The sequence below is a fragment of the Brienomyrus brachyistius genome, chromosome 5 (assembly GCF_023856365.1).
Source record: "Brienomyrus brachyistius isolate T26 chromosome 5, BBRACH_0.4, whole genome shotgun sequence".
In the NCBI taxonomy this organism is placed as follows: Eukaryota; Metazoa; Chordata; class Actinopteri; order Osteoglossiformes; family Mormyridae; genus Brienomyrus; species Brienomyrus brachyistius.
This window is the reverse complement of record NC_064537.1, coordinates 14,013,161-14,025,399: the sequence shown is the minus strand read 5'-3', so window position 1 is coordinate 14,025,399 and position 12,239 is coordinate 14,013,161. Positions and strand designations below refer to the sequence as shown.

The 12,239-nt window shown below is 41.3% G+C and overlaps 1 protein-coding gene across 2 annotated transcripts in view; it reads left to right on the top strand.

Moving 5' to 3' along the window:
• The first annotated feature begins 146 nt into the window (after positions 1-146).
• Positions 147-12,239, top strand: part of LOC125741838 (Na(+)/H(+) exchange regulatory cofactor NHE-RF1-like) — a 29,133-nt gene continuing 17,040 nt past the window's right edge. For both annotated transcript variants that reach the window (XM_049013256.1, XM_049013255.1), the window contains exon 1: positions 147-855. In XM_049013256.1, coding sequence (XP_048869213.1) covers positions 397-855 — 459 coding nt within the window. In that variant the 5' untranslated portion in view covers positions 147-396. The remainder of the gene's footprint in view (positions 856-12,239) is intronic.

Genomic DNA, 12,239 nt, shown 5'->3' with positions numbered 1-12,239 from the left:
AATACACTTCGGTGACCGGGGCTCACGTAAGTAACCTAAAGCGTGGAACGGCGTCCTTCTCATGCGGACCGCTGATTGGCGCGTCACCTGTCAACCCCGATGACGTCACTGTGTTTTATAAACTAACCGGAGCGGGCAGTCTCGCGTTTGGTGGGTTGGGACGGCTGGGTGTTTGCTGCGCGTCCGTGGCCTTTATTTAATGAGATTGCGACAGACTGCTGTGCTGCTTGGAAGTCAGTTTCGGTTTAGTGTGCAACAGATAGTTGATTTACGAATAAGGGTTATTTTTGTTAGTCTTTTTTTCTTTCTCAGTTGGACTTGAAACATCTCTTTTGGTCCTTTCGCATCCCTCCGGAGTAGTTTCTACCGCTTGGGGACACTTCACCAAAAGTAAGTATGTCTAGCGCGCTGCGTCCCAGACTGTGTATTTTAGAGAAGGGGGGCAATGGCTACGGCTTTCATCTCCACGGAGAAAAATCAAAGTCCGGCCAGTTCATTCGCCTGGTTGAACCAGACTCTCCAGCGGAAGCCTCGGGTTTACGTGCTGGGGACAGACTTGTGTTCGTGGGTGGTGGGAACGTAGAGAACGAGAGCCACCAGCAAGTCGTGTCCCGGATACGGGCTGTAACGGATAAGCTGGAGCTCGTCGTGGTGGACAAGGATACCGATGAGCTGCTGACAAAGCACGACCTGAAGTGCCTCATAGAGTACGCGACCGAAGGAATTCCGCTGCCGGGTAACGGCTCCGATGACGGGACTGATGCCCAGAGCAGCACCCCGAGGGAGTCGACGCCGGTCCCCGAGGAGAATGGAGCGGTCCCCCTGGAGAAGAAGCTCAGTGTGAGTTCGGACAAGGTGAGCAACGACTTTTAAATGCATCATCCATAGACAGCATGATGTAGTTTACTCGTGTTGCTTTGAAAAGTGAATTAACCAATTGTTTTCTTCAAAGTTTCAAATTTGCAGAAAGGGTCCGTGTCGAGTTTGTTGGCAGACTGCTGTTCTGATTAATTTTTCCGTTTCTGTGGTACTGTATGAGTTTTCAGCAGTGCCTAGCTCGAACATGCAGCATCTAAGTCTAATTTTTCATTCACCATCCATATGACAGTAAAATGAGCGTAACTTTGAGATAGAACCCAGAAGTATGCAGGAGTGAATGCAAAGATAGCATACCATTGACCCTTTAAGACAGGCTATCACTTTATCAGGCAGGGCAGGGATCCAGACTTGCATCCAGCAGAGCTCTCCATGTGCTCAGCCTGTATGCCCTCCCCTCTGTTATATGGCACCCTCCCACATTCCAATGACAAGCAGTTCAGGTCAACTTAAGGAGCAGATGGTTTTCCCTGTGCCTTGCTGATATAAAACCTAGTAGCAGTAGACTAGGAATGTCTCTTTCCATCTTGGCTGAAAGAATTATAAATGTTGGTTCTCTGACTTGTTTCCCTGCCTGACATATATCTGCATTTTGTTGAACTCTTCTCTTTTTTTCCCTGATGAAGATGACTTGTGATGCTACATATGGTTGCGGTTTTATTTGCCGTTGAAACTTTTGATAGTAGTCCTGCTTCTGCTCATTTTTCTGTAGTGACACTCAGAATTTGCTTAACTGCTGTATGCCACATAGCATTCACATCTATAAACGACAATTTAGTTTTAAGCTATTATTATAATAATATTCCCAATATGAATATTTATGTAAGAATATTCTTACATTTGCATGGTTTTTTTTTTCCTGTGGAAAATGAAATTTCGATCTACAAGCCAGATTCTATTATGAAGTAACTAACTTTGCGACCTCTTCCAAGTGAGGAGTAAGCTGACGAAATCCCTCGTCCTCCACTATGGAAACGGCTGATAGTCCAATGTAGTCATTGCCAGTATTTAAGTACAGTCTCTAGCTCTGGTCTAGTCTCTAGCTCTGGTGGTGCTAACTTTGAATATTGAAATAGTTTAAATATTGGCTACGATACGTCATACATGAGACCGATGCTGATATCTTGATTTTTATTGAGTACATGTTATCCAGTATATCGTGCCTCTCTACTTAGAATGTATGGGTTAAGGGATTCCAGACACCTTTTATCACATATCCTTTCTTCAGATGCTCTGTATATTTTTACATCCTGCAAAAGTCATTTCTATTGGTCAGTCACTTGCCTGTGTAGTAGAAGTTCAAAGAGACTACGCAATCATATCTTTTAATTTTGACACAAAGAGAAAATGACTGCATGTTTCTGTATGAACTGCTTTGTCTAAGGAAAGTGAAATTTTTCTTGACCTTGGCAGGCAGGCTGCTTTTGCTTTCTGCAAAGGGAACCTTCTTGGTGGAAGTGTAGCAGAGCCAGTGAGGAAGCCAGTTTTTTCTTTTTCTAAGTGTCTTAGCATGCTAACCTAGTCATGTTTCGCAACACTTACAAGCCGTTCTTACCATATAGAGACCTGCTGTAAACTGCAGGCTGTGCTTGTAACGTGTCTGCGGAGATGACGTTTAATACTGGAATTTGTCATTCTATTTGATAATTTAAAACTTTGTAGTTTTCCAGTGAACCCCAGGAAGTGATTTTAAACAAATCACCTTAAACAAAGGTGGTATCTTGTGCAGAGAAACACAAACTTGTCTTTTAACCAAGTAGTTGCTATCATATCTTTTCCTATGCTCATAGTTGTAAACACTGCTACCCTCACACGAACCATGTCTACACTTTCTACATTAAAATATTAATTAATTTTAAAATTAAAATGTAATGGAAATTCCCGGCCTAACTTCAAACTTTGCAACCTTCTCCTTGGCTGATCTGATTGTTTGTCCTCCCCCCCACCCCCCCGGATTATAATGGGCTGTAAGAGGATGCAGCCCCTGAGCTCTTCAGATGAGAGGTGAATTATGCTGGAGTGTCTGATTCTGTGTAGTGTCCCGATAAGCCTTACTCACCCTACTACCATGTGCTTCTAGATAGACCTGGATAGTGCAGGGCAGGGCAACTAGGAGAGCATTGGTTAAACAATGAAAGCAACTGGTTGTTGTTTAAGATACTAATTGCTTAGATTTATTTACTTGTAAATTAATTAGTAAATAATAAATTGGCAAGTAATATAAGTGGACAGCAACATGTTTGGTGACATTGTCTAAGCAATTTAAAACGAATATTTTAAATATGGCAGAATTGCAGTGTTGTAAGGAGGGAAGCATCTGCCTGTTTATGGTCAGGTTACACACACAATTGAAATTCAAAAAGACAAAGGTGAAATGAGGCCTCGGTCTTGTATTGCCTTAGAGAGCTCCGAGCTGTGTAAATGAATCTGTGGTTTGTTGGCTTCCATTTGCCTCCCCCGGTCTTTACAAAAGCCGAGATGCTTTTGGTACATTCATGGCCTGTGGGTCACTCATCTGGGCTTGTCTTTGATGCTCGTGTCAGGACAGCGCAAGGTTTTGCATTTTGCAAGCGGTTTTAAAATATCATGATGTAAAAAAAAAAACTCCTGTTTCTTTTCATAATAAAATGGACCAATAAAATGAAAAGGGAGACTTTCCTACACTGACCGTATATGCATGTTGGATGCCACATTTATTATAATACTATATATGATAAGTGGGGGGCGGCATGGTGGTGCAGTGGTTAGCACTGTTGCCTCACACCTCTGGGACCCGGGTTCAAGTCTCCGCCTGGGTCACATGTGTGTGGAGTTTGCATGTTCTCCCCGGACCCCCCGCGACCCAGTAGGATAAGCGGTTTGGAAGATGGATGGATATGATAAGTGATGGTGACTACTTGTGTGTGGCATGTCACACATACGCTCCCCATTGTGCTCCTGTGCTTGATAAGGATGTGGCCCACACCTCTCGCGTTTGAGTTTTTGGTGCTTCCTGCTTGATGGTGCTGCGAGCACCTCCAGGCGAGACTGTGAGATTCCAGTTCACAGTGACAGAAGCTACTGTGTCAGCACCCTGCTTCTCATCCACTTTTGGGAGAAAAATCAAAGTCTGTTTACAGGGAAACTGCAGTGCGAGGTGTGTTTTTGACACAATCATGAGGTAATCATGTTTTGCCGCAGTATATTCCTCAGTGATGACAGAACATGGTGTGTGGTTCTTTTTTTGAATGTATTTTTTATTATTACAGTGAACCGCCGCCTATCGCTGAAGACCCATCAGTGATAGCTGAAAATCCGCGATATAGAAAGACCATATAAAGAAACATTTTTTTAATAATTTATAGTTTAAGCCTTAAAACAGCACATATGACATGTGGATGTTGGGCTAAGGATATGAGTAACACAGAAATAATAATAATATGTAATGTAAATTATATATGTGTGCACATCTCTCTCTCTGTATACGTAATGGAATATATAAAAATACGAACATTTTAATAATGGTGAGTGACGTCCGCGGAGCGCTTTCCTTCCCGAAGCATATCCAGGAGTTTTACCTTCTCCTGAATGGTCAAGGTCTTCCTCTGGCGCTTAGGCTCACTACTACCAGAAGGCTTAGAAGATGCAGGACGCTTGGGAGCCATTGTAGGGCTTAAAGCAAAACAAGAACAATTGGACCACAAGCAAGGTACACGATACGCAGAGAAGCGTGACGGGTCGGGGAAAAATCCGCAAAATAGCGGGGACGCGATAGCTGAACCGCGATATGGTGTGGGATCACTGTATTATTTATTTTTTTTTTGCACTGTGGTTAAGCCAACTTTTGGGCAGCCCAGCTCTGAAAAATATCACACGAGGTGTAAGCTGCACAGCATAGCTGGGGATGGCGCCTCTGTTACGCCTTTTCCTGGAATGACTGATTTAGCTGCTGCCACAGGAGACGGCTTTAAGGTTGCCGTGGCAACAGTCAGATGGAAAGGATGTGTGTATTCTGTATGTTTTGTGTGCCTGTGAATCACGAAAAAAAGAGAGGCAAGGAGAGGCCAATAGAGGAAGCAAGAGCCCTGCAGCTCCCCTGGGAAACCTCTCCTAACTCCTGGACTCTTCCCCATCTCCTGTCCAGTGTCCAGAGGGGAATCTGTCACTAGTGCAAGTTTGTGTGCATACATACATCTGTTTAAGTAAAAACTACCCGAAAAGTCGTATACTCACATTCAGCAGTGGTTTATAATGGAATATATTCTACTTCATTAAAGAGTAGGAGAGTCAGAATACTTAACTTGAGAAATGCTTAACATTCGTGGAAATCTGTCATCAGTTTGAAAAATAGGGACCGGTTGTTTTTAAATTAATTATTGTCTTATGCGACGTCTACCAGTTCGCGTCGTGAGTTACTCTTTTCCAGCCTCTAGTACTGATTAAGCATTTCCATCCCTCATGACTTGTGCGTTTATGCTTGACTGCTGAAATTTTGTAATGATACTTTGATTATTAATTTAGAGAGTGGCCGGTGATATCCTAAGCGGTTATTGTGACTTTGTAGAATATTATAACATTTTTGTGTCCAGACTGGGCTTTTTCGGTGTTACAACTAGTCAGTTATATTTTCAAGCGTATCCTCTCTTATGTAGCACTCCTGTTTGGGTTTGTGTCCGTTTAAAGTTCACTGTTGCAAATTTATTTGATATACGGTTGTTTGGACTTTTTGAGGTGAGGTATAGATTTTGTTGTATAGAGACTTTTTGTGCCAGGGCTTCTTTGGTAAGAAAATTTCTCATTTGTTTGTATTTGTATGGGAATAAATTTTAATACGTCCTCCCTGTCGACTCTAGTCTTCTTCATATCTATTCTAAACCGTGCGTGTGTGTCCCTGCATGAAAAATTCAGGGGAAACGTAGTTTTGGAAACTGCACAGCCCCCACCCCCAGCCATTTGCCAACTGTTGTTTGTTATTCATAGGCTTCTACATTTCCACAATAAAATCTTTCTTGACAGACCTTTTCTAATAATATATATTTTTTTATTTACCTCTGCTTGGCGGAGGGGTGTAAATGTTACATGTAGATGTATATGCTACATCTCTTTAAAGCAAATCTGTTAAGAACAAATGAGGACATGTTTTTGGAAAATGATGTCCGGAGGCCTTGCCAGCTTGTCATGTTGTGTAATTGTGTGCGTGTGCATTTTTAATCCCAAAGGCCGAGTGACAGAGGCTGTGTAATTTGGGGTGTCTGCTTTCCTTCAGTGTCTGGCACCTCTTGCTGCTGTCGCTTAAGGAAATGGCAGAATCCTCAAGGACCCTGACATGTGACTCACTTGTGGTCTGAAGTAAGCAAATTAGAGTTGTAGTCCTGCTCTTTCTGCATTATACACATGAGATACGTGTGTGGAAAATTTGCATATTTTTTATTCTTTGTATTGGAGGCAGAGTGGAAGGATGGATGAAAATAACTAAATGCTTTTGAACTTTTGACTTAAAATTATAATTCTGCATTTACCTGTATTCATTTGTGATTCTGCATAAAAAAAAAACAATCGTGATATGATATTATCACCCATTCCTAATTACAGGCTAGTGGTTAGCATCCCATTTGATTCTGTGACACTGTCCACTGTCCCCCCCCCCCCACCGTGCTGCTATTTTCAAAGCTTGGGAGTGGGTGTTACCCACCCTTCCCTTAATGTTCCCTGGATTGTTGATCTGCACTTCCCAGAGGAAATTTATTTTTAGTCAGGGGTGTGTGTGTGAGGGGAAGGTTGGCGCCTATGTGCGTGTCGTCTTTAACCTGGAATATCTGCATGCTCATCAGGGTGTGACCAAGGAGTTTCTGCTGCTGTGTCAGTGACTTGGAATCGTGCCTCGAAGCTGGTTCACCTCGTTTAGATGGCAGCGCACCGGTCAGATTCCTGGAGCTACTTATCTATTAACTTGCTCACCAGATACTCTGCTACTCAGTCTTTTGCTACTAAAGAATAATTGTGTGGGCAGTACTGTGCAGAACATTTGGAAAGCTACATCTTTTCCCCACCCCAAACACACACACACACACACACAGACCAATGTTTTTGGTCAGTTAGCTAGTAACGTTCAGCCTTTCTCTGTGATAAGTTCCACATGCAAATAAATAAAGAAAAATTTATATTGATGTGTCGCTCTAACCACATCGTGGCATCTTGCAGACCACTTCCTAAACTCTGGTGTCTTTGTCTGGAGAGAATTAGCCAGTGATGAAATCAATGGAGCGCGAAGCCTTAAAGAGGATCTTGTGTTGTCATCTTTCATGGGATGCAAGACAAGGCTCAGATTGTCCCATTGTGTCTCCCTGTGTGCCTGAAAAGACTATAATAATGTCCCTTCATCTTTCTCTCAGACAAACCCGCTTCTAATGACCCGGAAAAGGATGCTGATTGTCAGTATGGCATTATTTAGCACATGTGACAATTGTAAAGAAGTTAATCACATGGAAACATAAAATTCCATAAAATTTGAAGAGCGATTTCATAGTTAGATCTGACCATTTCGTAAAAGGCATATGGAGAATGTCTGCAGAATCCATAATAATATTTAAAACCCACCTTACTATGTATTTATTGCTAAAATAATAAAGCATTCTTGGTATGTGGAGAAAACTGTTACACAGTTCACTGAATTTTGGTTAAACGTCTATTGAATACTTTGTTTTTTGGGTACCACTTTGCAGTAAGGCTCCCCTTTGCCGCTTGTAAATGGTAGTAACTCATTAATAAAAATAAAACTATGTTATAACTTGTTTCAAATTGTCTATTAATAATTTACAGAGTGTTAACCTAATTAATAACCAGTTTATAAACCATTTATACGCTTTATATGGGTAGCCTTATTGTAAAGTGGCACCGTTTCCTGTAATTAAAATTAATTAACTTTGCATGTAAGAGAATGATCTTTTATTTATTGTTTGAATGGAGTGGGAGGTGTGAAACATTTTGTGTTGTAGCAAACTTAATTATGTTGAGATTTATGGTGGAAAAGCATGAATATTCATATAATTCAAGTTATCATTATTGGGAGGTAATATCATTGACTATGCCACAGTTCTCATTTTAGAGATAAAGCCATGGTAACAAGACTGAAGGCTTCAGTAGACCCTGTCTGACATGGGAGTTCTGGATATCTAGAACAGCCAAGAATTTTAAAGCAGTTTAAAATGGCCATCCTAGTGTTATATCCCTATGCATATTCTGTATATGATTTGCCACCTCTGTGTTTGCTTATTTTCTTCTTTTCTGTGTTTTTGCTCAGGTATTTCTGGTCACTATTTGCATACAGATTTGGTCACCATTAGTAGACAGGAGAATAAAAGACTTGTTTGGAGGGGGGGGCCCTCTCTCTCTGCTTTCTCTCTCTCTCCCTCCCTTCCCTTCCTCCGTCTGGCTCATTGGGTGCTGGGAACTGTTCTGGAGCTGCATTCAGTTCGCTTGAAGAGATCCTTGTTATTGAACTGACATTTGTTTTTTGAGCAGTCTGACCGATTTCCGTGTATAATTTGCTTGAGGGTGCTCTCACTCTATGTAAAATTCCCATTTCTCAGGCTTAGAACTCCTATCACTATCCCTCTTTTTGTTATGAACCCTGATCCAGTTTGTGACACTTGTAATCGAGTGAACTCCTGTCCTATCACCAGTCTTTGTACTGGGCGAACTTAATTGTAAGCACATGATGTAACGTGCAAGTAAATGAATGATGAATAAATAAATGATTGATCACATTCTGTCACTGAACGGTGCATAGCTGGATCTGTCTGAAAAGGTTATGTAGAGCAGCGGGTTGTGTAATACCGCACATTACATGTAAACTTAACAAAGTCGTTGTGTTTTATTATCTGACTTCAGATTAATGGTGATGATAATCGCATGAATACCAATAAAAGTACAAGCATAGTTTACATATCTCACTATCAGTGTTGCTTCAAATTATGCAAAGCTGTAACTGAAGCAGTGAGTGACTTCACTCAATCCTGAATTGTAGAAAATAATACTGTTTTATCACCTGGACAATGTTCCAGATCTGAAATTCTTCAGTTACAAGCAAGTGACATGCTTATAATAACAATGTCATTTTTTATCGTGTGTTTATAATCTCATATAGTACCCAAAAACTCTTTTTCTCAGTTTCATACAGTCCCCTCTGCATAGTGCAGAGAGAGAGACCCTCCCCAGATTTAGTGTGGCAATAGAGAAACAAAACTCTGAACTATGTTGATGGTGAAATTCCAGTGCTTGAAGTTGAAGGACAAAGTTTAGAACAGATTAGTCATAATAGTTTTATTGAGGTTCTTTAGAAACTCAGTCAGCTCTGAAAAATGTCAAATGGACCTTTTTATTTTGTGGGCTCTATCTCTGATAATCATTTCCCATAACTGGATGGGGACAGCAGCTGATTAATAATGTGCATGGCTGTCATTTCACGTCGTCGTTACTGAGGGGGGGTCTTGTGGTTTCTCCTGTCGCTGAATGATCTTATCTTGAGGTCAGGGCTGTAGCTAGGATTTGAAAAATAGGTCTGGGACCCTGGGGTTGGGGTGGTTGGGTCTCGTCATTCACAAATTATGTACAGGAGGCCTGTTTCTGTTTGCAAGAAATGTATTTTAGAATATATATTTGCTCTCCTATTTTTTTCTCCCACTGAGCATTGTTCAGCTGCTTTCTTCCAAATGTCCGATGAGGATAGCTGTACTATTTATTCTGAAGTAAATTTGTTCTGTCTCCATCTGTAAGTGCTTCACCCTGAATGGTTTTATTATTCATCCTCTGAGGGTCATTGGCATGTAGAGTGAAGCCTGCATGTTCTCTGTCTGTTTTCTCTGCGTCTCTGTTCTGTCCCCCCTCCCTGCTGTATTCTACCCCTCTGCCCCTCTGCTCTCCATCCTCCTCTTCAGTATGGCTCTCCTCTCTGTAATGCACCTCTCTGTCCTCCTCTTCTGTATGGCTCTCCTCTCTGTACTGCACCTCTCTGTCCCTCTGCTCTCTGTCCTCCTCTTCAGTGTGGCTCTCCTCTCTGTACTGCACCTCTCTGCACAGTGTTAAAATAGAGTTTATATCAATGAATGGATAGTTTAGGTTACAGCAAGCTATGTGGAGCTATTATATGAATGTGGCTTACTGAATGAATTTACACCTATGTCATAACATTATAGAGCAGTAAAATATGGATATGAAGCATATAATGTAAGGTTATTTGTAACCATATATAAACATAAAAATGAAAGACAAATGTTATATATTAATATATCATTACGAGCTTACATCATCAGATGCACTTGTTTTTATCCAAATTTGGCTTTGAAATATCTCTATGGAGGGGCGGCATGGTGGTGCAGTGGTTAGCACTGTTGCCTCACACCTCTGGGACCCAGGTTCGAGTCTCCACCTGGGTTACATGTGTGTGGAGTTTGCATGTTCTCCCCATGTCGTTGTGGGGTTTCCTCCGGGTACTCTGGTTTCCCCCCACAGTCCAAAAACATGCTGAGACTAATATATTACATACATACATACATACATACATACATACATACATATGTACACACACACACAGCAAACACTATTAATAACACATTTCAGCTGACTTAAGAACGCACTTGGCCTGAGGACATTTTCAACTGCAGATTTTTATTTATTTATTTAATTCAGGTAAATATTTAACTTTTATTTTTAGCTCTTAGAATAATTATCGAGGTCCAGACTTCGGTGAACTCATAGCTGGCTAAGGTCCTTATTGAGATATGGTTACACAGTCAGGCTTGTACTGACAGTGATATGAGATTCACGTGTGTTTCCAGTCCAGTCCCCATTGCTCTTCTGTTCACAGACATCTGCCCTTTGTCTTTTCTAACCCCTGAGCTTGAAGCCACTTTTGATACGTTAAGTGTAGAAAATGTGCTACACGTCAAAAGGGAAGAACAAGTTAAGTTTCATCAAGCATGGTGATTCAAAGCCCATTTGCCCAATTAAAACGGAGTGACCCATACTTAACCTTGTTATTTAATTACCTCTCTGCTGATGTCTCCCTATTTTCCCGCACCTCTTAATCTTACCAGCCGGTCGCATGCCCCTGACTGTAACCGGAAATCGTTCCATAAATATCCTTCTGTATAAATGGGTGAAACTGCAATCCATGTTTAGCCTCCTGCTTCAACGATACTAGACCTTTTATAGCTTCTGGTGAAGCTTTTTAGGGCTGATTGCTTCTGTGCCCACTGCCTGTTTATTTAGGCGTCATCTGTAGGACGGAAACATGGCAGCCCGTTAGGCTCCACAGTCTTAGTCACTCATTCAAATGCAAATCGCTCCGCTAGCGGCTACGCGCTAAATGTTGAATGAAATGTCACAAAGCAGGATATGAAGAGCTGTCAGTGCCATCAGTTGTTTTTTCAAACAGTTTCTTTAAACCGAATTGCTGTCATGGTTTTATGGCTGACAAAAACTCATTTTCAATTATGTCATTTAGTTACCTATAAAATGTTTCTTCTAAGGCTTGACAGTTTTGTTTTAAGCCACTAATAATATCTTCACATTAGGCTGTGAGCTTTTTCTCTTCTGGCTGATAGTCACATTATTTTAAAAGTGAAAAGGAGTTCCTGTATTTTTTTTTTATTGTGAAAAGTATTCCTGTTATGTTAGATAAGGTACGGGAAAATCACCCAGCAGAATCTGACAAGTGAAGCGGCTTTTAGTATCAAATGGTAGTCTGTCACCAACCTAAAGTACTCCTGGCAGTTTTACTCCCCCGGGGCCCTTGTGTGATGTTCATTTATCTAGCCTGCAGCACTCTCTGTCTTGTTTTCCGTCTCCTGAGTCTGTTTTTCTTCCCCTTTCCATTGACCCGAGGCGTAATTTATGTTAGGAGTGTTTAGCTTAATGACACAGCTTGGCCATTAAATGTCATGTCATGCACAGTTACCTTTCAGGGCAGGGGACATTAGTGTGTTCTCTAGGGCAGAAGTGTGTCTACCACTGAGCTCAAGCCTTGTGATCCAGCTGCTCTTTATGAAATCTCTGCTGTCTGGTGTGAATATCAGGCTGCGCACTGGTTTGACTCTGATGTACTCTGTTTTACTCTATAACCATCATCAATCGAAGAGGATCTTGTTAATGTTTAATTTTGCAGTTAGATGCCTAGCATTTGCAACTTATGCCGGTTGAGGGCATTTTTGCATTTTCCCTTTTTAATTCTTTAAGAAACTATGTAATGTTATTTCTTTGTGGATTGCATTGACAGTGTCTTGCAATTAATGAAGTTGATGTTGAGGGCTTTGAAATTCCTGTGCTTCTTGTTGTCGCTGATGAATTTGTATGGAACTCAGAAAGCAGGCTAGTGCTGTAACGAA